Raw genomic sequence first — 25999 nt, forward strand, 5'->3', positions numbered from 1 at the left:
TATAGGACCCGCAGGATCTGCAGGACGCTCTCCGGGAGCTGGAGCAAGAGCGCCAAGGGCGGGGACGGAATGTGGGTTTAAGGGAAACGGGCGAAAGAGGGGTGGGCATGGAAAAGGGTGGTTTGAGAACCAGGGTCCGGGCAGAAGGACAGCCCGGCAGCCTGAGAGAGCGACTGGGGGGCGGTGAGGAGCTCCAAGGGGGCGGGCCGGCTGAGCTGGCCCAGGGTCAGCGAGCGGCCGCGGGGCCGGGGCGGAGAGGTCGCGAAGCAGAGGGCGGAGAATTTGGGGGTGTGGTTGGCCTGCGGGGGACACCGGAGGCCACCGGGAGGAGTTGCAGAGGGGAGGGACCGAGGGAGGGCCTGGGGGCGGCTGGAGGACGCGGGGTCAGTGCAGAGGGGGCGCCGGGCGACGGACTGGCAGGGGCGCGCGGGGCGCGCGGAAGCGCAGGGGTGGGGTGCAGGGCGGGGGGAGCGCGCATCGGGGGGCGGGGGGCGGCGTCGGCGCTGGGAGTGGGGGAGCGGGTTGGGCGGCTGCGCCGGCTCTGCTTCAGCCGCTGCCGCTAGGGCGCGGGGGGCGGGGGGCTCGGCGCCGCGAGCTCGGCCATTGTGGGAGCCGCTCCCCTCGGCTCCTCCACGCTCCCCTCGACTGCGCTCCAGCCCGGGGCGCGCCCGGCCGCCGCCGCCTTCGCTGCTGCCGCGGGCCCGTCTTCTTCCTCCTTCGGCTCCCAGGGTAAGGCGCGGGGCGCGGGGTTGGATGCAGGCGCCCTGCCCGCTGCGCGGGATGCGCCGCGGCGGCTGGGGAGCGGTGATTGATCGCCCCAGGCGGCCGCGCCCCAGCTCCCGGCAGCCGGCGGCCGCGGACAGGCGGCTTGACAGGCGCGGGCACAGCGGCCGTGCGGGCCTCGCACCTGCAGCCCCCGCGGCCGGCGCCGGGGAGCGGCGAAGACGCGGAGCTGGGGTTTCCCCTGTGCGGGCGCTGCCAGGATGGAAGGGAGGCGTGTTCCCCAGGAAAATGGGACACGGAGCCCTGCAGGGGCCGGGCGCCGGACCTTAGGGAGCGGGCAGGGCTGGGTGGGGAGGGTCGCTTCCCCGCCCCAGGGCTCGGCCGCTGGCCCCAGCGCCCTGTCGGTCCTCGGTCGCGCGTCCCCGCTCTTTGTCAGCCACGCTTGGCGGGCACGCGGACCCACCCGCGCCGCCCCAGGCTCGCGGGCGCGCCCCTCCTCCACCGTGGAGAAACGAGTGGGGGCCAGGTGGGGAGGGTCGCAGCGGGTGAGAGCACCTGGTGAGGTGCCTGTCGCCGACCGGCCTGCGGCCTATGGGGTGGGCTGGGGCATGGGCGGGCACTCCTGTGAATCTCGGGGATTGATGGAATGACCCAGGTGACCGAGGGTCGGGCGGGAGCCCGGAGGTCAAACAAGTGTTTGTGAGGGGCTAGAGATTGACGGGGTAGAGCCCAGAAGGGACGCTTTCTCCTGGAGGAGGCCTTGGGAGAGCCGGCCTTTGTAGTGAAATGGGCGTCTGGGAGAGGAATGGGCGGTTCTGGGATGAAGCAGGTGGTCTGAGAGGAGCGGCATTTTTCCTGCCCCCGAGCTGAGGATAGGGATGGAAGCTTGGCCTGAGTTTCCCGGAGGTTGAGGCTGTCAGTTCAGCACCTGCCCTGGCACCAGAAGGTAATGGGAGGAGGGGTAAGTGCTAGGATAAAGGGCAAAGCTGTGCCAGGACCTGGGTCCTTTCCTTTCTGCTTCCTGTGGCTAGATCCCTTCTAGATGTTCTTTGGGAAGAGGGCTCACATGCTGCTGGCACAAGGGGTGCCCTGGCAGGGAGGCTCTGCTGCCCGAGGCTGCCTACAGGCCTCCTACACCGTTTTTATGTTTCTTTTGTTATCTCTTCGAATTCTGTGCCTATGGTGGGGATCTGCCAATGACCCAGGAGGCTGTCTCTGCTCCTTGCTGCCTCTAGGCTGAGATTCGAGAATCCTGGAGGAGCTGTGGCCACAGACCCATTGTGTCCAGCCATGTAGGATACCTCGCTGTCTCTACACAGCCCTGTGAGCAGGTATTCCCTATAAGGGAAAATTAACAGCTCCTGCCCTCCCTGGACCCTACAGCCAAAGTCAGAGCTGGGTACCCGGGTTGGCTTTGGGGCCTGTAGGAAGGCTGGTAGCTGAAGGCACATACCATTCGCGCTCTGATGGAGCCCTTGGGGTGGTGGGCCATGTGTAGCAGATGGTTCTGGGAAGTGAGCTTGACCTGGCTGAGGGAAGGCTGCCCAGTCTGGCTGGTGGAGCCCAGCTGGCCTTAGAGCAATTGTATTTTCACTCAACTCTCTCCACTAGCTAAACTGACCAGAAAAAAATGGACTTTCTGTCCCATCCCCCCACCCCATCCTCATGCTGTGCCACTTATTCCCACAACAGCCCTTGGAATAAATTGCAAATGAACATTTAATCTAATGCCTGCTGGGTGCCATGCATGGCATCAACCAGTACTACATTTGCATTTGACAATGTTCTTAAAACATCCTCTGAGGTGGAATATTACCCCCATTTTGCAGATGAAGAAACTGAGTCTCAGACAGGTGAAGTGACTTGCCCAAGATCACAGCAATTGTAAGTGGCCAAACCAGAATTTATACCCAGGTCTGTCTTACTTCAAGTCTAGTACATTTTCTAATATATCTGCTGGAGACAGAGTGGGAGAAACCAGGGAATTTCTTCCTATTCTAGCCCATGGTTTGCTTCATGCCTGCTATTGAGATCATGCTTTAGCTTTTTGAAAATACTTCCCATCTGTTGCCCCACTTTATCCTTATAGCATTGCTGGGAGGTAAGTAGAACAGGAATATAATAATAGATACTGTGTATTGAGTGCTTACTGGGCAGTAGGCACTATTAAGCACTTTACATGCAGGATTAAGCACTTTACATGCAGAACCCTACCCTATAGGGCTAGGTTCTAACTATCATCATCCCCATTTTGTAGATGAGAGTGCTGAGGCTCAGAGAGATTAAATGGCTTCTCCAGGGTCACGCAGCTAGTAAATGGAGTAGAATTTAAAGTCACAGCGTTCTGTCGTGGGATCTGTGAGCTTAGTCCTCCAAATGTGCCAAATAGCAATAATAATAGTTTCTAGGACTAGGAGCTAACTTTTACCTGATGTTTTAAGATTTATAGACGTCATCACATATAATATCCCCCAAAGCTCGTGAAGTAGTTTTGGGATGTATTCTCTTCATCCCATTTTCCAGGTGAAGAAAGTGAGGTACAGATAGGCAGGACTAGAACCTCTGCTTCCCAAGTCCCAGTGTTCTTTATGGGACCCCTTTTGTGTGCTCACATTCACCCCTTTCTCCTTCAGATCACTTCTCCCTGGGCTCCCAGGCCCTCCTGCGGCAGCCCCCGCCTGGGCCATGTCTTCCTCAGATGAAGAGACGCTCAGTGAGCGGTCATGTCGGAGTGAGCGGTCTTGTCGGAGTGAGCGGTCTTACAGGAGCGAACGGTCAGGGAGCCTGTCTCCCTGTCCCCCAGGGGACACCTTGCCCTGGAACCTGCCACTGCATGAGCAGAAAAAGCGGAAAAGCCAGGATTCGGTGCTGGACCCTGCAGAGCGTGCTGTGGTGAGAGTCGCTGGTAAGAGAGGTCCCCCAGCAGGCTGGATGCTGTGGGTGTGAGGGAGGAATGGGCCAGGGTGCAGCAGCTGTGTGGGGAGCCGAGGGGTCCTCACCAGGGTCTCTGACAAAGCAGCCATAATCTGATTTGTTATTATTATTCTTGGAAAGATGTTGAAATAACATTAAGGAAAAACTCCAAAGAGGAAAATCTGCCACCCCTTGCTCACATGAGACCTGTTTTCATTTCTGCACCTTCTTCCCTGTCTTTGTCCCCATTCAGTTATATTTTCTATGCAGTTGCCTTCATGGCTTAGGTACCATTCTGCATCTGACTCTTTTCAGGTACTCTTATATTAAAAAGATTTTCCATATTGCACTTTAGACTTTGTGGTTACCATTTCTAAAAGCTGTCTATTTTATGACTTTCTAAATCCTACTCTTTTTTCACTTTTTGGCTATATTAGACAATGCTGCTGAGAACATGGTTAAGAATGATTTGACTTCTGTTATTTCCTTATAATGAAATCCTTGGAGAGTACAGTTTTACTTGTATCACCTTCCAAAAGTGTTCTACATGCTGACCTTTAACACGATGTGAAGGCTGGGGCTACCTCCTGTGGTGGGATGTGCCCAGCTGTTTGCCAAGCAGCAGTGCAGTGCTGTCGTTATGAGTGTAAGCTTTGGAATCAGAGAGGGTAGGGTGCTGGATCTTGGCCCTGCCACTGACCAACTGTGTGACTCTGGGCAAGCCCCTCATTCTATCTCAGTGTCACTTTCCTTGTCTTAAGAATGCCCACTGTGCAGGGATGCCTTGAAGGTTAGATGAGATAATGTGTGGAAAGCCCTTAGCACAGTTTTTGGCTCAATAAAGGAGATGCTTCCACTGCACGCATCCACAGCTGCCTCCCCGAAGTGTGCTCAGCATCTCAGCAGGGTGTTGGTGTTACAGTACAGATAGGAAGATAGAGCAGTGCCTGCAGCCAATTCAGTGACATCACCCGCTTTCAAGCCATCACCAAGGCCTGTATTGCTGCCTTCTTTGTGTCCCTCAAATAATACAGCCACCCCCTCCACTGTGTCATCTCCCACCTGGACCTTCCAATGAGCATTTAATAGCTCTTCCTCTCTTAGTCTTGCCGCCATCCTCCACATGACTAATAGAGTATTTTTTTCTAAAATACAAACCTCAAGAACACATATTCTATTTTATGAAATGAAGTGTTGCCCGTACAACACTTCATTAAAAATATAATAAAAAATAAAATAAAATACAAACCTAATTCTATTACTCAGCTGCTTAAAAACCACCTTTGGCCCCTCATTGCCTGTGGAATAAAGGCTTCAGCATAAACACCCATCAAAATTACTTACCTCTTCAGCTTCACCTGCCACCACCTCTACCCCTAATCACCCCGCCACAGTACACTGTAACTTGCCCCCCAGAGGGATGCATCTTGCAGGATGAAACCACCACACTTTAATTTTCTTCTCTGCAAGATGCTGGTAAACCCTCCTCCTCTTTTAAGTGCCGCCTCCTCTGTCCTTAATGCCCCCAGTGGTATCCAAAGCTTCCTCCTCCACTCTCACAGTCATACTTTTCTCTCCTCCATGTTCCCTTGTTCAATGTAGCAGTTAACCCACAGGGTGCCCATCACTCCCTTAGAACAGTGAGCAATTTGGGATGTGTCTTATGTTTTGAGCCCCCAAGGGCTGCACATGCACAAGGGCCTTGTACATGCTAGAGATCAATTGGTACTGAATGACTGAATGAATGCTGAATGAGTGTTTTGAGAATATTATGTGATGTGACAGATTGTGATCCAGAAACAGGCACTGAGCTATAATGGAAAGTTAGGGAAAGGCTTATGTGGGCTCAGGTAATCAGGAAAGGACTTTAGAGGGAATGAGCTCCAAGTGAGGAGACAGCAGTGGGGCCTGGAAGGCAGGAGGGAGAGTTGGAGCTCTTTCTAGTGGGCAACGAGGAGTCCTTGGAGGAAGTCCTTCTCAAAACCTTTGGGCCTGCAGCATCAGCCAGTAACAGAATTTTAGAGCTGTCCTTAGGGTGCAGGATGGGCTTTTCTTGTCTCCAGTCTTGAAGGGCCATAACTCTGGGCCCTGATGACTCATAAACCTCTTTCTCCTGAAGAGAGAGTGGGCTGTCTCATTCTTCCTTCTTTATACCCTCTGCCTCCACCCCTCATCACTCACGCATGCTTAGATCGCTTTGTGATGATTTCCACTTCCAGTCTTCTCTGAGGAGGCCCGCGGGATGATTTGCTTGCTGCTTCAGATTTGGAGTCTAGAATAGAAGTGGAGTGGACTCAAGGAGGCTTAATTTACGCAGGCAAGGCTCCTAAGGACCCTGCTGGGTCAACTGAGCAAAGGGACGGTAGGTGCTGCGCTGTGCTGTGTTTCTGGCATAGACGCTGATCTCCTTTGCATCCTGACACTGCTGAATGCCTCTTTTGAGGAGGGGGCTGGGCCAGTGAGGCTGAAAATGGGGAGACTGCCATGGTTAAAAATAACTTGTGCACTGCAGTTGGGCGTGTTTCTTTAGCAGGAGAGGAGAGAGGCAGCAGAGACGAGGCGGGACTGGGACTTTAGGGTCTTGCCGAAATCTTCATGTGATTTTAGAATGCTGTGGGGGCTCCACCAGAGTAATGGAAAAGGCAGCCTTAGCTCTGCAGGGAATCCTTCACAGGAGAGGCAGGAGGGGCATGTCTGGGAGACCCTGGATGCTCTGAAGCTCTCTGAAGCAGAACTTTAATTGTGGGAGGAAATGAAGTCAGTCTTACGCTGGAAGCCAGCTGTGGCCTGTGCAATTTTCTCCTCCCCCTGGATCTTGCTTATGAAGCCAAGTGGGGGTGTCTGAATCACTCTCACCAAATAGAGATCTTCCCTTTCCCTGGCCCACTCCGTGTCCTGAGCTGGTCTTAGGGCCTCGCCCTTGCTTGAGAGGCCTGATGGGGCAAGCCTGGTGGTCACACATGTCAGAGTAGAGAGGGATGTCGGGGCTGAGAAACCTGATGATTTCAGTCTACAAAGCCAAACACGTTTTAGGGTGCTGAACCTTGTTCTTCCTCCCATCTTCCTGTTCTCATCCTTTCCCTCCATTTGTTTCTCCTTCTTCTTTGCCAGCCATATTCTCAACTCCCTAAGCCCAGCCACATTCAAATGTAACAAGAGTCACTAATGAAAGTGTCTTGTTTCTGTTTATCAGCTTTATGGTTTACACAGAGATTTCAAAATAACTCTGTTAGGCAGGACGTATGTTAGCATTCGAGGCTCAGAGGGTTTAAGGGACTTGCCTAGAGTTACACAGGACTGGTAAACACAGATCTTATAACTCCACGTACATTGCTATTTCTTTTTTTTTGAGACAGAGTCTCACTCTGCCACCCAGGCTGGAGTGCAGTGGCGTGATCTCAACTCATTGCAACCTTCACCTCCCGGGTTCAAGCAATTCTCCTGCCTCAGCCTCCCGAGTAGCGTAGCAGGGATTACAGGCGTGCGCCACCATGCCCAGCTAATTTTTGTATTTTTAGTAGAGATGGGGTTTCACCATGTTGGTCAGGCTGATCTTGAACTCCTGACCTCAGGTGATCCCCTTGCCTTGGCCTCCCAAAGTGCTGGGATTACAGGCGTGTGCCGCCGCGCCCGGCCCTGTACATCGTTAGTTCTATTTCCTTAGGCAATACCTGGCAACCAGGCCAGTCTGAATCTTCTGTAGTTGACAATCTAAATCTCTACGCTCACCGGAGAGACTTGATCACTTCCGTGAAAGGCCTCAGGATCCTGGTCTATAGAAACAGAAAAGGGGAGAGACAAAGATCTTGGAAAATTTGCCTCTTCCCCTCTGGCTTTCTGTCTTTAGTAAACAGCAGTAGAAATATCCTTACTTAATGGTGGGGAGCAACAAGGAAGTGGGGTGCTAGGGAGCTTACTCCAGCAAGGAGTACAACCCCAAAGGGTAGAAACAAAGAGAGGAAGAAATGATGTATCCCTTGGGACCTGTGGGGAGTATGTTGAGAACAGGGTGCAAGACAGGGTGTCACATGGCTGTACACTGCACAACCCTTGGGGGTGCGATTCACATCACATTTGTTGTCATTGCAGACGTGTACACTTATTATTACAAGTTTCCTGCAGATGGCAGTAACATATGTTGAAGAAGGGCTCATGTTTGGGCTAGGGCACGGTAGGGTGCAGGAGGATTCCACCATCTACCCATCAATCAGGTATTCATTCATCTAGCATCACATAAGCAGGACCCTCCCTGTCCTTGGCATTGATATTCAAAGATGACTGAAGATGTGGTCCCTTCTGCATGGAACTCAGTCTAGTGGAGAGGATAGAAGGGAAAAAAGGCTGGGTGTAGTGGCTCACACCTGTAACCTCATCATTTTGGGAGGCCGAGGCAGGAGAATCGTTAGAGCTAAGGAGTTCAAGACCAGCCTATGAGACCCTGTCTCTATTTTTTTTTTAAGTAGTTAGAAGGGAAAAAATAATTATATCCCCGTGTGTGTTGTGAAAAAGGGGAGTGCAGTGACTCAGAGCTAAGGATTGGACCCCTCTCTGGTTGTTCATTTATTCCTTCCTTCAACTAAAAAAGGGGTGAAGCTATGTGCCAGTAGAAAGCATCTATGGGATTCATTCCTGGGAGTATCAGCAAATGCTGCTGAAATAATCATTCCCAACATCTGCTCCTTTGTGGCCTTCTAGTCAGACAGCAATTGTCTCTCTGCACAGCCCTTGTTTCAGTTAGCTTTATATTCACGCTCATTGTTCCCAGGTTCATTTCCCTCACCAGCTCTGGAGCTCTCTGTAGTCAGGAGTCCCATCTTACCCTTTTTGCCCTGGGACAGAGAGCCATGAGAGCACTACCTGGTCAGAAGCTGGAGCTTACTCCTCTGGGCCCATGTGTCTCTCCTCCAAGTTGGGAGCTCTGAGAAGACATCTCACAGGCACCTCTCTGCTTCATTCATTCATTCATTCATTCAGTAAAAAAATGGATTAAGCTCCTGCCATGTGCCAGGCACTGTGGAGACAACTGATTCTGGAGTTACAAGACTTAGGCAAATGACCTTGCTTCTTGGATCCTCAGTTTCCTTATCTATAAAAGGGAGATGGTGATAATAAAGGGTGTAAAAAGGAAATGAACGAGAATCAGAATGTGCTGGAAAAACACAGGTTCACATGGCCCGTTACTGCACTTAGCAGTGTCATTCCTTGTAACCTCCCTGGCAGCCAGATGAGGCAGTGGAGACTCAGGAGGCCAGCAAAGAAGAAGGAGCCCAAGCCTCTTATTTCTGTCCCCTTCTTTTGTTCTTTAGGCTTTTGTCAGGGAGCAGATGGAAGTGGCTTATTCTGGCCAAGCCGTGAGTGGGAAGAAGGGAATGCAGGGATGGGAAATGGAACCCTAAAGACAATGTCATTGGGAATCCTTACTCCTCAGCTGCCAACCTTCCTTGCCCTGAGGCTCTTCAAGTTTTGTATCCAGGAAGGCTCCTCCTCCTTCCCAGCTTCTCTACTTCTCCCTGGCAGTGTCCTCAGAGTCTCTGGCCCTGTCCTGGAGCTTGGTTTCAGTAGCAGCAGAGAAGAGCAGAGGAGAGTGCCCTGAAAGTGGGGCAGAATGAATTGTAGCTACACACCACCAGCTCAGCTCCAGCTCTTTGAAAGTAAATCTGGGTCACATTAGCTGTGGGCTGGAACATGACCACGTGGGCAGAATTCTGTGCAGGCAGCAGAAAAGACAGCCAATCTGTCCTTTCTCTGAGATGCAGGGCCCCTGTGGGACCCCAGTTGGTGAAGGAAGGTGGTTTCTGGATTGCAAGGTGTAATGCCGTCTTGATGCCATCATGCTTTTCTAATGACATCCTAGGCGACATAGAGAAAGGTATGGAATGGCAGTTTGGCTCATGCCTTTCTGTTTGTTATGGGAGAAGCCTAGGCTGAAGGTAGGAATGCAGAGGAAGGACTGGTTACTTTGGGGACCGTGGAAGGCCATCATTTCTCAGTCTCACGGGCTCAGGGGTTAGATGCCATCAGAGTAGCTGACACTGCAGCAGGCTCTAGGGCTGCACTTGTTCTTCATTTCAGCAGTCCTCCCCTTGAGGAAAGCTCTGTGAACAGATCCATCATCACTAAAGTGTTATATGGAGCCTGGCTGGCCTCCTCTTTCTGGTTGCTGTGGCTAGGGCCTGCCATGATTTGGCCCTGCCACTGCCTGTTGCCACATGTCAGTTAGAAGCCTGCCAGCCTCTTTCTCTGTCTTGGCTTTCCTGTAGGAGCAGAATAGGTGTCCCTTGCTGGAATCTCTGCCTGGATCTGGGATGCTGCTACAGGGAAGGTCTGAAGCCCCTGTGACATGAAGGGTGATGATTATGAGCTGAAGCTTCTGTCCTAAGCTGTGCCCCACCCCTACCCCAGAAGATACCAGGCGTTTGCCTTGTGGTCGGGGAGGATTCTGCCTGGGGCCTCGGTGGATGGTGGATGTCTCTGGGGATGCCCTCCCCCGCTCATTCACACATTTGCTCACGTGCTCACTCTTCCATTCATTCACGCAAAGGGCTGGCTTTGGGAGTCAGCTGGAGCCCTAGTTTCATTGCTCACTTGCTAGCTGGGTGACCCTGGGATGTCAGTCACTTCATTGAGCCTCAGTTTCTTACAGTTAAAATGGGGGAGCAAGAGCACTACCTCGGCCACTGGCACAGTAGAGTAAATGAGGCGGTTGGGAGGAGGATGCTTGGCCCGGTACCTGCTATATCGTCAGCCCTTGAAAATTGTTTTTCTGAGACAGAGTCTCGCTCTGTCACCAGGCTGGAGTGCAGTGGCGCGATCTCGTCTCACTGCAGCTTCCACCTCCCAAATTCAAGCGATTCTCCTGCCTCAGCCTCTGGAGTAGCTGGGACTACAGGTGCACACCACCACGCCCAGCTAATTTTTGTATTTTTAGTAGAGACGGGTTTCACCATGTTGGCCAGGATGGTCTCGATCTCTTGACCTCGTGATTCGCCTGCCTTGGCCTCCTAAAGTGCTGGGATTACAGCCACTGCACCCGGCTGCCTTTCATACATATTAGCTCTTTTCATGAATATCCTTCATTCACTCATACACTTGTTCATAGATTCATGAATGTGCTGATTTATCCCCTTGCTTATTCACTGATTACACACTTGCTTATTTAACAAATATCCCTAGGGCTACTTTGTTCTAGTCTCAGACTGCACTTCAGAGCCCAGCTCCTGCCTATGAAGACCGTTAGAATGCAGCATGAACTGAGCTACATTGCAAGTCCAAAGAGTTTTCAGGAAGTTCTGGAAGGGAAGGGACTTCTACTCCTGAAGAGACAGGGCACTTCCCGGTGGTTTGCGTCTATTCTTGCTCTCCTTTCTTTGGCTTTAGTAGGAAGGAAAGAAGGAAAATGAAGAGAGAACAGCTGGTGAGAATTAGAACTAAAGAATCTAGACGGTGGTTTGGGGAGTGAACTCTGGACTCTAGTTTAGGAGCACCTGAGAGCTGGTGCCAGCTGGGTTTTTCCGGTGAATAATAGCTGGTAAAGCCACTGTGTAGAGTCCTAGATGTGTGCCAGGCATTTTACATACATCATTTAATCCTCATAGAACCCTGGGAAGTAGTTGCTATTCTCAACAGAAATGTTAAGTAACTTGTCTGAGGTTATACACTGAGCAAATAATGGAGCTGGGATTCGGCATTACTTAATGTGCATGGCGCCCCCTGGCCCTCAACATGTACAATATACCCTTTGGAGTTACTCAAGTGCTGAGTTTCTCGTCTGCTTAACTCCAAAGCCCTGGCACTTTTCAGGATATTTCAAACATACTGAAGTAGTGAGAATAGTACAGTGAACCCCCATCACCCAGAAACAAGAATGATCAATTCATGGCCAATTTTATTTCATTCATACACCGCTGTCAGTGGAAAAAACACAGTTCCTGTTTTTTCTTTTTTTTTTTTTTTTTTGAGATGGAGTCTCACCCAGGCTGGAGTGCTGTGGTGCCATCTCAGCTCACTGCAACCTCCGCCTCCCGGGTTTAAGCAATTCTCTGCCTCAGCCCACCGAGTAACTGGGATTACAGGCGCCTGACACCACGCCCGGCTAATTTTTTTGTATTTTTTAGTAGAGACGGGGTTTCACCATCTTGGCCAGGCTGGTCTTGAACTCCTGACCTCGTGATCCACCCACCTGGGCCTCCGAAAGTGCTGGGATTACAGGTGTGAGCCACTGCGCCTGGCCAGTTCCTGTTTTTCTATTCTCTTACTCAACAATCAACACAGAAGACTTCTGTGACCCCAAGATATGTGGGGACTTCTCCCCGCCAGCAAGTTAAACAATAGTTCTGCAGTGGACACCAGCGGGGTGTCCTCCAGTTCAATTACAACACTGTCTACCTGGAAATAGCATCAGATCTCACAGTTTGAGGGTTCAGTCCTCAAGACATTCCCCCATTCTACTTCTTTTTTTTTTTTTTTTTGAGATGATGTCTTGCTCTTGTTGCCCAGGCTGGAGTGCAATGGCGCAGTCTCTGCTCACTGCAACCTCCGCCTCCTGGGTTCAAGAGATTCTCCTGCCTCAGCCTTCTGAGTAGCTGGAATTACATGTGCGCGCCACCATGCCTGGCTAATTTTTTTTTTTTTTTTTGAGACGGAGTCTTGCTGTGTCACCAGGGTGGAATGCAGTGGCGTGATCTCGGCTCACTGCAACTTTTGCCTGCCGGGTTCAAGTGATTCTCCTGCCTCAGCCTCCCAAGTAGCTGGGACTACAGGCATGCGCCATCACGCCCAGGTAATTTTTGTATTTTTAGTAGACACAGGGTTTCATCATATTGGCCAGGATGGTCTTAATCTCTTGACCTTGTGATCCGCCCACGTTGGCCTCCCAAAGTGCTGGGATTACAGGTGTGAGCCATCGCGCCCGGCCGGGGATTCTTTTCTTTTTTTTGAGACAGAGTCTCGCTCTTTTGCCCAGGCTGGAGTGCAGTGGTGTGATCTTGGCTCACTGCAATCTCTGCCTCCCGGGTTCTCCTGTCTCAGCCTCCTGAGTAGCTGGGATTACTGGCGTGCGCCACCACACCCGGCTAATTTTTGTATTTGTAGTAGAGACAGGGTTTCACCGTGTTGGCCAGGCTGGTCTCGAACTCCTGACCTCAGGTGGTCCACCCGCCTCGGCCTCCCAAGGTGCTGGGATTACAGGCATGAGCCACCGTGCCCAGCCCCGCCCCACTCCACTTCTCATGCCAATCACAAGACCCAGATTGTTTTCACCTGTGCTTCTGACTGACTGGCTATAAATTGGGTGCCGGCTGGGTGCAGTGACTCATACCTGTAATCCCAGCATTTTGAGAGGCCAAGGTGGGAGGCTCGCTTGAAGCCAGGAGTTCGAGACCAGCCTGGGTAATGTAGTGAGACCCTGTCTCTACAAAAAATAAAACAAAATTAGCCAGGCAGGAGAATCGCTAGAACCCGGGAGGTGGAGGTTGCGGTGAACGGAGCTCCCGCCATTGCACTTCAGCCTGGGCAACAAGAGTGAAATTTTGTCTCCAAAAAAAAGAAAAAAGAAAGAAATTAGCCAGGCATGGTGGTACACGCTTGTAATACCAGCTACTCAGGATGCTGAGGTGGGAGGATTGCTTGAGTGCGGGAAGTCGAGGCTGCAGGGAGCTGAGATTGTGCACTGCACTCTACCCTGGGCTACAGAGTGAGACCGGATCTCAAAACAAACAAAACAAAAACCACAAAACACACAGAGGATACAGGTGAAGAGATGCAGAGGGCAAGGGCGAGGTATGGAAGAAGGAATGTGGAGCTTCCATGCCCTCCCTTGTATGCCACCCTTCAGGAATCTTCACGAGTTGTTATCCTGGAAGCTCCCTGAATCTTAGGCCTTTCATGGAGACTTCCTTGGGTAGACATGATTGACAAACATGTAGAAATGTGTTTGGGCAAAAAGGGTATGGTCTAACACTAACAGTGTGGAAACCCAGCAAAGCCTGGCTGTTCAGCTTCTCGAATTTTCTGTGCAGTATTCCTTCCCCCAGGGTATGGGGCAAGACTCCTGAAATAGAGGTCTCGTGATTACAGTCAGAAATGTGGGGGAAGGCGGCTGGGCACGGTGGCTCACTCCTGTAATCCCAGCACTTTGGGAGGCCGAGGCGGGCGGATCACGAGGTCAACAGATCGAGACCATCCTGGCCAACATGGTGAAACCCCGTCTCTACTAAAAATACAAAAAAATTAACTAGGCATGGTGGTGCGCACCTGTAGTCCCAGCTACTCAGGAGGCTGAGGCAGGAGAATCACTTGAACCCAGGAGGAGGAGGTTGCAGTGAGCTGAGATCGCGCCTGGTGACAGAGACTCCGTCTCAAAAAAAAAAAGAAACGTTGGGGAAGGCTGAGAATGGTGGCTCACACATATAAACCCAGCACTTTGGGAGGCTGAGGAAGGTGGATCACTTGACACCAGAAGTTCAAGACCAGCCTGAGCAACATAGTGAGACCACCATCTCCACACACACAAAAAAAATTAGGTGTGGTGGTGCATGCCCGTAGTCCCAGCTACTCGGGGGGCTGAGATAGGAGGATCCCTTGAGCCCAGGAGGTCATGGCTGCAGTGAACTATGATTGTACCACTACACTCCAGTGTAGGCAACAGAGTGAGACGCTGTCTCAAAAAAAAAAAAAAAAAAAAAATGGCTGGGTGCAATGGCACATGCCTGTAATCCTAACAATTTGGGAGGCCAAGGCAGGAGAATCACTTGAGTCTGGGATCTCAAGACCTGCCTGGGCGACATAGTGAGACCTTGTCTCTACAGAAAATCAAAAAATAATTCAGGCGTAGTGGCACATACCTGTGGACCCAGCCACTCAGGAGGCTGAGGTGGGAGGATCATTTGAGCCAGGGAGATTGAGGCTGCAGTGACCCATGATCGCACCGCTGCAGCTGTGATCATCATCATCCAGCCTGGGTGACACAGTGAGACCCTGTCTCAAAAAAAAAAAAAAAAAAATTGCAGGAAAGATTGAGTCCTGCTTTGGTAGGAAAAAGGAACAGGTGAAAGGAGGGCAGAAGGTCAGAAAGATTCTGTTTTCTAAGACTTGATTTGCTTTTGAGGTCTACGGTGCCTCAACATTATAGCAGAAAACTATGACAAGGGCTATAGAAGTTATGAGCCAGGAACTGTGGATGAAAAAACCCATATATTGCAACCCCACTTCTCCCTCCCCAGTTATGTATAGGAAAGTTCCGGTAGCTGGGTGCGGTGGCTCACGCCTGTAATCCCAGCTACTCGGAAGGCTGAGGCAGGAGAATCACTTGAACCGGGAGGCAGAGGTTGCAAGTGAATCGAGACTGCGCCACGGCACTCCAGCCTGGGCAACAGAGCAGTGAGCTACAATTGTGCCACTGCACTGCAGCCTGGGCAGCGGAGCAAAACTCTGTCTCAAAAACAAAAACTGAGGAAAGTAAAAGTGTATGATTACTGGAACTTTCTGATTTTTTTTTTTTTTGAGATAGAGTCTTGCTCTGTCACCCAGGCTGGAGTGCAGTGGTGTGATCTCAGCTCACTGCAACCTCTGCCTCCCGGGTTCAAGTAATTCTCCTGCCTTGGCCTCCTGAGTAGCTGGGATTACAGGTGCCCGCCACCACGCCCAGCTAATTTTTGTATTTATAGTAGAGACGGGGTTTCACCATGTTGGCCAGGCTAGTCTTGAACTCCTGACCTCAGGTGATCCACCCGCCTCAGCCTCCCAAAGTGCTGGGATTACAGGTGTGAGCCACCCGGCCCGGCCTCTTCATGAGCGATTCTAACACCCAGATGTTCAGGCTCCAGGGGCAGGGTGTCCCTCCTAGTGTTGCTTGGCTGATCCTCTGGTCCTTCCAGCTTGAGGTTCAGGCTCTACTCCCAGAACACACAGAGGTAGGCTAGAGCAAAGCTGGTTCTGTTCTGCCAGTATAATTAAACTAAATATCCAAAAAATGAGTTTCAAGGATTCAATCTTGACAGACTGAAGTCAAGTTGCAATAGGATTCAGGTCCTTAACATCATGGCGGGAGGATGGCACAGTGGCTCATGCCTCTAACCCCAGAACTTTAGGAGGCCAAGGTGGGTGGATGACTTGAGCTCAGGGGTTCAACATCGGCGTAGGTTACATGGCGAAACCCCATCTCTACAAAAAATACAAAAATTAGCTGGGCGTGGTGGTGTACACCTGTAGTACAAGCTATTTGGGGGACTGAGGCTAGAGGATCACTTGAGCCCGGGAGGTTGAGGCAACGGTGAGCCACGTTCATGCCACTGCACTCTAGCCTGGGTGACAAAGTGAAACCCTGTCTCAAAAAAAAAAAAAAAAAAAAACTCATTGAGGGAATGAGTTCCGTTTTTGTTATAGGGGCCTGTGCCCCAGGACTGCCCTGATGCTGGTGAACTGCTTCACGTGACTCTGATCTCAACTGAGAGCATTGGCCACCACTCTCCAGGGCCTCTCCCAGCCTCAGTGATTTGTGTTCTTTCCAGGCTGCCTGTTAGTGTCCCTTTAGAGGTTTCTACCTTGAGGTGGTGTTGGATGGGGATCTGTGGCTTCAAGTTAAGAGAAGTTTCATAGATTTAAAAAAAGCCACACCTCACAGTTTGGGAACCTCCCAATTCCCCAAAGAGTATAGACTGCCTCAGAGGACCCACACAGGGTAAGACCCTGTTCTGCCTCAGAGCAGGAAGGGAGATTGGGTATGGTTCAGCAGGGCTCACATTAGCCTGATTCCTTCAAGAGTGAAGATAAAAACAGTTTTACTGACAAGCTGGGAGACAGCAGAGGGGCCAATACCTTTTATAACTACTATTGTTAGCTTCCGAATACCAGCCTTGGCGCTCAGCATCTTACATGCTGTATTTGACCTAATCCTCAAAACAACTTTAGGAGGCAGATGTGCTACAGCAGAGGAAGCAGAAACCCAGAGAGTTTGGTAACTTGCTCAAGGTCTCCCAGCCAGTAAGGGGCCAAGCTTGGAATGGTGCTGGCTCTGCCTAGGGCAACCCACTGCCTCCCCCATTACAAGGAACAGTAGTTTAATAACAGCTAACATCTGTATAGCACTTCAAGGTTCACAGAGTGCCTTAACACCCATTATCTCTACTGTGCCTTGGGAAGCCGATGTGGTGAGGCTTTCCACGCCCCTTTGGGATAGCTGCCTGTTAGGGGTCCAGCCTCTGCTCATTTCTCCCAAGAAGCACTGGAGATTATTTGGAATTGGCTCTGACAAGCCATGGGAGGGGCCTAAGGAAAGGCTGAGGTGGAGCGACTTGGCCAGTTGCTATGGTAACCCAGATGGCTGAATAACCATTTTGAGGGTTGCTATGGTGATGGGCTGCTGGTGGCAGGGATCTTGTCTTCCTGGGTGGCTGGCACCCTCCAGGCCTCTTAAATTGAGATGTTGCACTTTCTGAACAGAAGAGGGCAGCATGAGAGCAGGCAAAGGCTTCTTACCCCAGAGCGGATTTGGGAACTTGAGGCAAAGCTTAGAAAGGGTTTCTAGGAGCTGGGCAGAAAGGGAGCTATGGCTGGTGCCCAAGAGGCTGATGGAGCTTCACTTCTGAGTCTAGAACTAGGTAATTTTCTTCCAAGAGCTGGTCAAAGGATAATGCCAGGGGCTGCCCCTTCAGTGCCTGGCATCAGCTACTATTGGGGAATATAAAAGGCACAGCAGACAGCTACCCTTGCAAGGAGGAATGGAGAGAATATGTGCATGTGTGCACACACACACTCACTACTAGCAAATAATTTCTTTTTTTTCTTTTTTTTGAGCTGGAGTTTCGCTCTTGTTGCCCAGGCTGGAATGCAATGGCACGATCTAGGCTCACTGCAACCTCTGCCTCCTGGGTTCAAGCGATTCTCTTGCCTCAGCCTCCCAAGTAGCTGGGATTACAGGTGCCCACCATCACGCCCGGCTAATTTTTTGTATTTTTAGTAGAGACGCGGTTTCACCATATTGGTCAGGCTGGCCTCGAACTCCTGACCTCAGGTGATCTGCCCACCCCGGCCTCCCAAAGTGCTGGGATTACAGGCATGAGCCACCGCGCCTGGCCTAAGAATTTCTTTATAAAGCATCAATTAACACATAAAATAATGCAGCATGAACCAAAGGTGAAGAAGAGCTGGGAATAAACTTTCTAGAGGTTGAGGAAGGAGCACTAGCAGAAAGAGAAATAATTTTGTACTTCCCTCTTTCCTCCCTACACATGAAGTACCCTCAGCCCTTGACCACTGAGTGGACACTGAGTTGGATTCTCAATTGTCTTGAATCAGATCTGGCTCCCTCCCCCAACCCCCATAAGAGTTCGGTGAGGCATCCATTCCTTCAGCAAATATTTATTGAACATCTACTATGTGCAAAGTATTGTGTTAGGCCCAGTGATGAAGAAAGATGAAATAGATGTCTTTGCCCTCAAGAACCTATGAAGTAGGAGGTTAAGGAGGCAGTGATACAGACATCCACAGTACATGTACCTGGAGTTCAAGACCAACATAGTGAGACCCTGTCTCTATAAAAATTTTTTTTAAAAAGCCGGGCACGGAGGTTCACACCTGTAATCCCAGCACTTTGGGAGCCTGAGGCAGGCCGACTACTTGAGCCCAAGAGTTGGAGACCAGCCTGGACAGCATGGTGAAATCCTATCTCTACAAACAGTACAAAAATTATCTGGGCAAAAAAAAAAAAAAAAAAAAAAATTATCTGGGCGTGGTGGCACCTGCCTGTAGTCCTAGCTGCTGGTGTGTTAGTTGGTGGGCACGCTGAGGCAGGAAGATTGCTTGAGCCTAAGAGGCAGAGGTGTCAGTGAGCCGAGATTGTGCCACTGCACTCCAGCCTGGGTAATAGAGTAAGACGCTGCCTCTAAATAAATAAATAGAAAAAAAATTTCATGTCATTTGGGGTGAACTTTCAAGGTAGATTTCAGTAGGTGGAGTTGGGGGATGGGACATTCTAGGCAAAGCCTCAGAGTCTGATTATAGGGAAAGGAGGTACACACAAGGGTGTCATAGGAGATCAGCCTGAAAAGGAAGATAGATGTCTAAATATGGAAGACTTGGAATTCCAGGCTTAGATAAGGGATGCTGTGAGACAAACATACTCTCTCCTTAAGTACTCTAGCCTTCCAGCTAGTCAGTAGTGACAGACAGCCAAGTATTTTAGGATCATCTGGTTCACTCATTCATGCATTTAATCAAAAATTTAGGCTGGGTGCGGTGGCTCACGCCTGTAATCCCAGAACTTTGGGAGGCTGAGGTGGGCGGATTACCTGAGGTCAGGAGTTTGAGACTAGCCTGGCCAACAAGGCGAAACCCCATCTCTACTAAAAATACAAAAATTAGCCGGGGGGTGGTGGCGGGCGCCTGTAATCTCAGCTACTAGAGAGGCTGAGGCAGGAGAATCTCTTGAACTCGGGAGGTGGAGGTTGCAGTGAGCCCAGATTGCGCCATTGCACTCTAGCCTGGGTGACAGAGTGAGACTCCGTCGCAAATAAATAAATAAATAAAAGAAAAGTAAACAAATATACAAACGTGTGTGTGTGTGTGTGTGTGTATGTATATGTATATTTTTAGAGACCGAATTTTGCCATGTTACCCAGGCTGGAATTGAACTCCTGGGCTCAAGCGATCCTCCTGCCTCGGCCTCCCAAAGTGTTGGAATTACAGGTGTGAGCCACCATGCATAGCATTAAAGAAATAGTTGGCCAGGTGTGGTGGCTCACGCCTGTAATCCCAGGACTTTGGGAAGCCGAGGTGGGCAGATTACCTGAGGTCAGGACTTCAAGACTGGCCTGGCCAACAAGGTGAAACCCCATCTCTACTAAAAATACAAAAATTAGCTGGGTGTGGTGGCGGGCGCCTGTAATCCCAGCTACTTGAGAGGCTGAGGCAGGAGAATCACTTGAACCCAGGAGGTGGAGGTTGCAGTGAGCCGAGATCACGCCATTGCACTCCAGCCTGGGTGACAGAGCGAGACTCTGTCTCAAAAAAAAAAAAAAAAAAATTAAACCAATATACAAATGTGTGTGTGTATATGTATATTTTTAGAGACCGAATTTTGCCATATTGCCCAGGCTGGTCGTGAACTCCTGGGCTCAAGCAATCCTCTGGCCTCAGCCTCCCAAAGTGTTGGGATTACAGGTGTCATCAGCCACTATGCATAGCATTAAAGAAATAGTTGGCTGGGTGCGGTGGCTCACTCCTGTAATCCCAGCACTTCGGGAGGCCAAGGTGGGTGGTTCACGAGGTCAGGAGATCGAGACCATCCTGGCTAACACAGTGAAACCCCGTCTCTACTAAAAATACAAAAAATTAGCTGGGCGAGGTGGCGGGCGCCTGTAGTCCCAGCTACTCGGGAGGCTGAGGCAGGAGAATGACGTGAACCCCCGGGGGCGGAGCCTGCAGTGAGCCAAGATCTTACCACTGCACTCCAGCCTGGGCGACAGCGAAACTCCGTCTCAAAAAAAAAAAAAAAAAAAAAAGAAACAAAGAAAGAAAGAGCAAGGAAGGAGAAATAGTTAATGAGTGCCCTATATGTGCCAGATCATTTGCTAGGTGCTAAGGATCCTGTGGTGAATTAGACGACAAACAGTCCCAGCCCTCAGGGAGCTTACGATTTAGTAAGGATGAAAGACACTGTACCATAACTTCAAGTGTGATGAGTATTACCAAAGGGTAGAGGAGGACCTATTAATTGGAGGAGGGGGGGTCAAGGAAGGCTTTCCCCTGGGGAGTTTCAGCAGAAGCATGGGTAGGAGTGAGCCAGGCCAAAGGAGAGTGATGAAGGGTTATAGTCTGGGAGGAAAGTCGGTTGGATGGCCCTGAGGCGAGATAACACATTAGAGGCGCTGAAAGAAATAGAAAGTGGCAGGGCTTTAGGGATAGGGGCATTTGATTAGGCTTTAATTGGGAGGACACCAAGGATAAAGGGCTTTAATTTCCTTGTATTACTCTTCTCCTCCACTAGATGCCCTTCCGAGTACATCCTTCTGCTTCCTCCATTGCAGCCTTCTTAGAAATGCAGCAGCAGTCTCACCCATCAGGAGCAAAAGAAAATCAAAGACCAAAAGGAGAAAGGCTCAGAGCTTTTGCGACTGTGTGGTCTGGCTATAAATTTAGACTGTTGCTTGAAAGAAGCGAAAAACCTCCCCTTCATAGACTTCCTTCTTCCCATCCCCCCTGGCAGCCGCTTTGTTCCTCTAGCCTTGTAAAATCTTCTCTGTATAAAACAGGAACATCAGCCAAACATGTGGACTTCCCCACTTTCCATTCATTAAAAGAATGCATTATTTCAAAATCTCCTGGGAGCATTTAAATGCAAATTTTGTCAAGAAAGCAATTTGAGTCTTAAGAGAAGCCCTCTAGCCACAACCCAAAGCAGAAGTTTCTTCTTTGATTTCTGTATTTCTTAAAAGGAATCTCAACCCCTTGCCTTCTCCCCGAAACCCACCCAGGTCTTCTCTGATTCTCACAGCGGACTCTTCCCCTTTTTGCCCCTGTTCTTTCTTCACCTTTGGTAAGCATCAGTCACACATCTTGAGGAACCTGCTCACAAAGTGGCGCGTGTAGCAGCCCCAGGAGGGAATGGAGGGACTTTTCTATGTAGTGTAATGGACATAAGGAGGCAGATGTCTGTGTGGGGGTGAGATGTCTGTGTGGAGGTGTTTGTATGCGTGATTTCTGTCTGGGCCTTCTTAGCCCTGCTGGTATAAAATAATATGGGAAATGCAGATGACTCAGCACTGACACAGTCAAGATCCCCAGAGTTAGCATTTCTATATTCTCTGCTGTTTACGAAAAATGTGCTTGTGCCATCAATTAGCAACTCATCCTGCATTTTCCACTAAAAGCCTTTTACTGAAAAATACATATACTTCAAACTTATTCCCCTTCTTTTTGTAAACTGAGCTCATTAGCAGCTGACACCAAACTGAGAACTAGTTTTTTTTGTTTGTTTGTTTTAGCACGAAGGATTAAACTGGAAGGAAATGAGCATTTGTCTAAGGATCCTCCCTGTCCTCTTTCAGGCCCTTCCCTGCATGATCTTCATGCCCACAACTTGGGCAGGCCAGCAAAACTTGATGGGAAAAGATATGATTAATGACTTGCTCACCTGATTTCTGATCAGGGTGTGGTGTGGAAACAACCAGCGTGCACCTATTAGCGAAAAGCGTCATTTTTTTTTCTTGTTACGAATGTGCTGAGCATTGACCAAAATACCTGGCACTACTCACAAGGTACAAAGACACCTTCCCTAGCCTGGGGTTAAGAAGTTTCTCCTTCAAACTCTTGAGAATGGGAACTGGAATGGAAGCCCAAGTCCCAATTTTGGTTGCTCAGTGTTGCATGAATTCTTTTTTTACTTGCTAATGTGCCCTTATTGTGAGATCAGCCAGTGTAACTTCTTACTCACAACCACCTCTCCAGACCTGAAAAATCAAGTTAACAGGGGAGGATAACTGCTGAATGGGGGGTGGCGGGCACAACGTGTCACCTACATTGACCAGAGTTCTTCATTCACTGCTCATGGCTCCAGCGCACTCCATGAATATTGGGATTCTATGATACACAACCGAATGTTGGATCAAATGATGTTGGGAGCTCTGTCCTCAAAATGGCCCCCAATACATCCCTACCCATTTCCAGTTTCCTTTCTTTACTCTTTCCTTTCCCCTGATGACAAAGAATAATTGGCTTCCCCTTTTCTTCCCTGACCAGCTATGCTCCAGAGTCCTTTCTTTGTTCCCCAACGGTCCTGGTTCCGTCTCAGGTTCCCACATTTCTCCCTTTTGATCTCTGTCTCTCTGTCCAGATGGCTGTCACAGTTTAATAATCCTGGAGGGTCTATCCCCAACAGATTTATGTCTCCCTGTCTCTCCTCTTATTCACCCCATAGTGCAGTCAGAATCCCGTTTTCGTGCCTCCCCTGGCTTGTCATTTCTCAGGCTCTGGCTCCTTGGCCTGGTTTACTTCATGGTGCTGGATCTGCCCCGTCACTTCTCGTTCAGCTTCTTGTTTCTGGAAAACCCTTTGTTCCCGGGCTTCTTTGTGGGCTCAGTGTCCTCCGGTCCCACACTGCAGCCCTGTCTGGATCTTGCCCTTGTCCTCGTTCTGACCGCGTCTAGCCCTAGGATCTGAGGCATCGTGGTCTTTTGCCCTCTGCTTTCCCTTCAGTTTCTCCAGGTCCTTCTCCAGCAGCCGCACAGGCCCCGCTGGGTTTCTCTCCAGCCAGGGGGCTCCCTCCTTTGTCCCGCTCCCGGCGGCGTAGGTCAGCGCTGACTGGGGCTCCCGCCCGCCCTGTGGAGCCTGCCCGAGTCTCCCTGTCCTTCGACCGGCCCAGCCTTTCATCCTGACGCGCGGGGCCTCCTACCCAGCGGGACTCCCGCGTGGGCCGGCCTCTCGCGCCCCTCGGCTCGGGCCCCAGTCCGGGCCGGGCGGGGGTCGGCAGCCCCTGGAGGACCCGTGTGGGCAGCCCGGGCCCAGCCGGCCGCAGCCTGGGGTCGAGGACTCGCCGGGCCCCGGAGGCGGCGGGGAGAGGGGGCGGGGAACGGGCCGGGCCTGGCGCTCCTGACAGGAGGAGCCGCTGCCGCCGCCCGCCGCCGCGGGCGCGCCGGGGCGGGCTGAGGGAGGAGCGGAGCCGAGGGGTGAGGAGGCGGAAACGGGAGCCGGGACCGGCGGAGCGCGAGCGGACTGAGGAGCGGAGCGCGACTGCCGGGCCGGGCGAGGCGGGCGGACGGCGGAGAGCGAGGGCGCAGTCGCCGTCTCTGAGACGCACAAAGGGCCGAGGTTGGGGCCGCCGCCGCCGCCTCAGCGCGCGGGCCTGGAACCGGCAGCCCCCGGGGCTCGGGGAGAACGCGGTGCGAGCGGCCATGGCCGGCTACGTGCCGGGTCAGCAGCCGGCCAACCGCAGCCAGGAGAAGGAGTTCGTGCAGGCGTACGAGGATGTGCTGGAGCGCTACAAAGGTAGGGCCGGGGACTGGCCGGCGCTGAGGCCCGCGGGCCGGCGCAGCGTGGCCTTCTGAGCCGGTCGGCTCGGCCGCTGCAGGTGGGGCGGCCGGGCGGGGTCGCACCCACTGCGCGGGGCTTGGCCCTGAGCTGCTGCTTCTAGGGGCCAGTTTATTTACAGAGTTGAGATAAGCCTTCGGAACCCGCTCCCGGGGCAGTCGGCCCGCTAAGAGCGCCAGTTACATGATTTGCCCTATTATCCGGCCCCAGCTGGAAGGAGGCGAGACGAGGCGCTGGCGGGGAGACCGGCCGCCGTGGGGAGTTGCTGGGGAGGAGGAGGAGGAGTTGGGCGCGGGAGAAACCACTCGCTCTGCTCTGGGTGCGAGCTTCCTCCCAGAGGGGCTGGGACCTCTGTGTGCCCGCGAAGAGTCCCTCCCTCGCCCCCTTTTGTCTCGGATGAGTCGCGTGGAAGCCGAGGTTGGAAAGCACCTTGGTGTCTTTGGGGTGGGATGGGCAGCGGTGTGGGTGAGTGTGCAGTTTTTGGTGGCGAGGCCTTCCCCCGCCCCCGCCATCTCCCCGGGGGTCTGGGCCTGCTGGAGGTAGGGGTCTATTTGTTTTTTTCCTCCCACATAAAGATTTGCCTTGGAGCTCGGATTTCAGCCCTGAAGGCTCTCTTGCGAGACGCTTCTGCAAGTTAATGCCTAATCTGCGCCTTGGGTGTATGGGGAGAAAGTTTTGACAGACAGAGGGCCTGTGAACTGCATTTCCCTAACTGCTGTAGGTGCCCCTGAGTGGAAGCCAGGGATGCGTGGCCTTGGGAGGCCCTTGCCTTGATCTTTAACATCCGGTTCTGGGATTTCGCTTTGGGTGGCAGTTATGCTTTCCACAGACGGGGAGATTTTCCCAGAAACGACACAGGCAGCACTTTTCCCCATTTTATTTAGCTCGGGCCCTTGTGACTAGGCCCTTAGTTTCTTTTTATCTGAAGGACAGGAAACTTCAGCCCCTATGACTGAGTCCAGCGTACTTGTTTACAGCACCTACCCAGTGAAGGGAAACTAATGAAGAAGCTGTAAAACGCTCCCCCTCTCCCCCCGCCCCTTTTTTTTTCTTGTGGCATTGGAACTCTGCTTGGGAATGCAGCTGGAAAAAAAATAGAGATGAAATGCGAAAAAGGACCTACTAGGGTTTCTGCTTGTTCCCTCTGCATCAGCTCCTGTAAACTGCCCAGCTTTTCCTGCCTGCAGCAAGTTTTCTGTCAACCCCCTGTGGCCTTTCTTTTTAAGAAATGTGGTTCATTTCAGAGCACAAAGAAGTTAGATTGTGCTGCTGAACTTCATTGAAAAAATGCTGCTCAGTGAATGGTTGCATTAAGTTTCCTTTGCAGGCTTTTGAGTAACACTGCTCTCTTCAGAGAGAGAAGATACATTAGGACCGTCCCGGGCTGTGACAGCTTCAAACCGGCAGAATTAAGGCCCAAAATAGGTGAAGAAATCTCAGTACCTCACTGGATGGTAGTACTGGTGACCTCCAGCGGAAAGGAAGTTGGACTCCTAGCAAATGAGGCTGGGAAAGAAGGAGGCAGTAGGAGTTGTTCCAGGAGAGACCTCTTTTGTTCAGTTTTTTTTGTTAGCTGTCTCACTCAGTTTGGCTTTCCTCTGAAGGACCTTGATCAGGTGTGTAAGAACTTAATCCTTCCCAGACACAGGTCTCTTTCTTGAGGGGAGGAATGAGTTAAAAATGGTTGCCCAAAGTAAATTACCTCGAGTTGTATAAGGTGGTCGTGCAGTCTGCTCTTATGATCGGTGCAGAACAATCTCTCTTCCCCCCACTGCACCATTCTCACTGGGAAGTGTGAGTGGCTTAGCATCTGGGCCTTTGTTACTTTGCTTATGGAATTCCTGCATTTTCCAGACTTAGAAATCCCCGTACTACCTTAATAGGAGAACAGTTTGTCTAAGCAGAGGAGTGAGCTGGAATCTATAGAGTGACCAGGGGAAGGAGTTTGTGAGGATCATGCAAAGTATTGGTTTTGGAAAGAGATGGGAAAATAGATATTGATGATGGTGGGGTGTTCTAGACCCTTATTGGCTGGTCACCACATTACTTGGATCTCTCTCTGCTGCTATTAATTTGTAGTTACCTCATTCTACAGACTGAAGCAGGATTTTTATATGCAGAAGGAGAGCTACAATTTTCGGCTGCCTAAACTGCCCCTAGGGCCAAGGGGAGAAGGGCAGTAACGTATTTGGAGTGTGAGGGAAGCAGAGCTGTGTGTAGTGCAGCTGCATTAGGAATGGTAGTCAAGTATGGGTTTTCCAGAACTGTGCTTGGCAACCATTTTTTTTTCTGTGTGGTGGCAGTGAGCATGGTCTTGGCAGGATTAGATGATTCAGCATGGAAA

The 25999-nt window shown here is 51.2% G+C and overlaps 1 protein-coding gene across 13 annotated transcripts in view; it reads left to right on the forward strand.

The window, feature by feature from the left end:
- The first annotated feature begins 525 nt into the window (after positions 1-525).
- The window catches only part of LOC116472985 (microtubule-actin cross-linking factor 1, isoforms 1/2/3/4/5), a 404777-nt gene continuing 379303 nt past the window's right edge, over positions 526-25999 (forward strand). For 2 of the 13 annotated variants that reach the window (XM_058441920.1, XM_058441927.1), the window contains exons 1-2: positions 789-2607; positions 3357-3628. In XM_058441920.1, coding sequence (XP_058297903.1) covers positions 2471-2607; positions 3357-3628 — 409 coding nt within the window. In that variant the 5' untranslated portion in view covers positions 789-2470. Of the gene's footprint in view, positions 730-787; positions 2608-3356; positions 3629-9305; positions 9506-23303; positions 23614-25999 lie in introns of those variants that run through there. The other 11 variants (XM_058441934.1, XM_058441935.1, XM_058441922.1 and 8 more) reach the window with 10 other exon arrangements.

Source organism: Hylobates moloch, unplaced genomic scaffold (genome assembly GCF_009828535.3).
Source record: "Hylobates moloch isolate HMO894 unplaced genomic scaffold, HMol_V3 SCAFFOLD_8, whole genome shotgun sequence".
In the NCBI taxonomy this organism is placed as follows: domain Eukaryota; kingdom Metazoa; phylum Chordata; class Mammalia; order Primates; family Hylobatidae; genus Hylobates; species Hylobates moloch.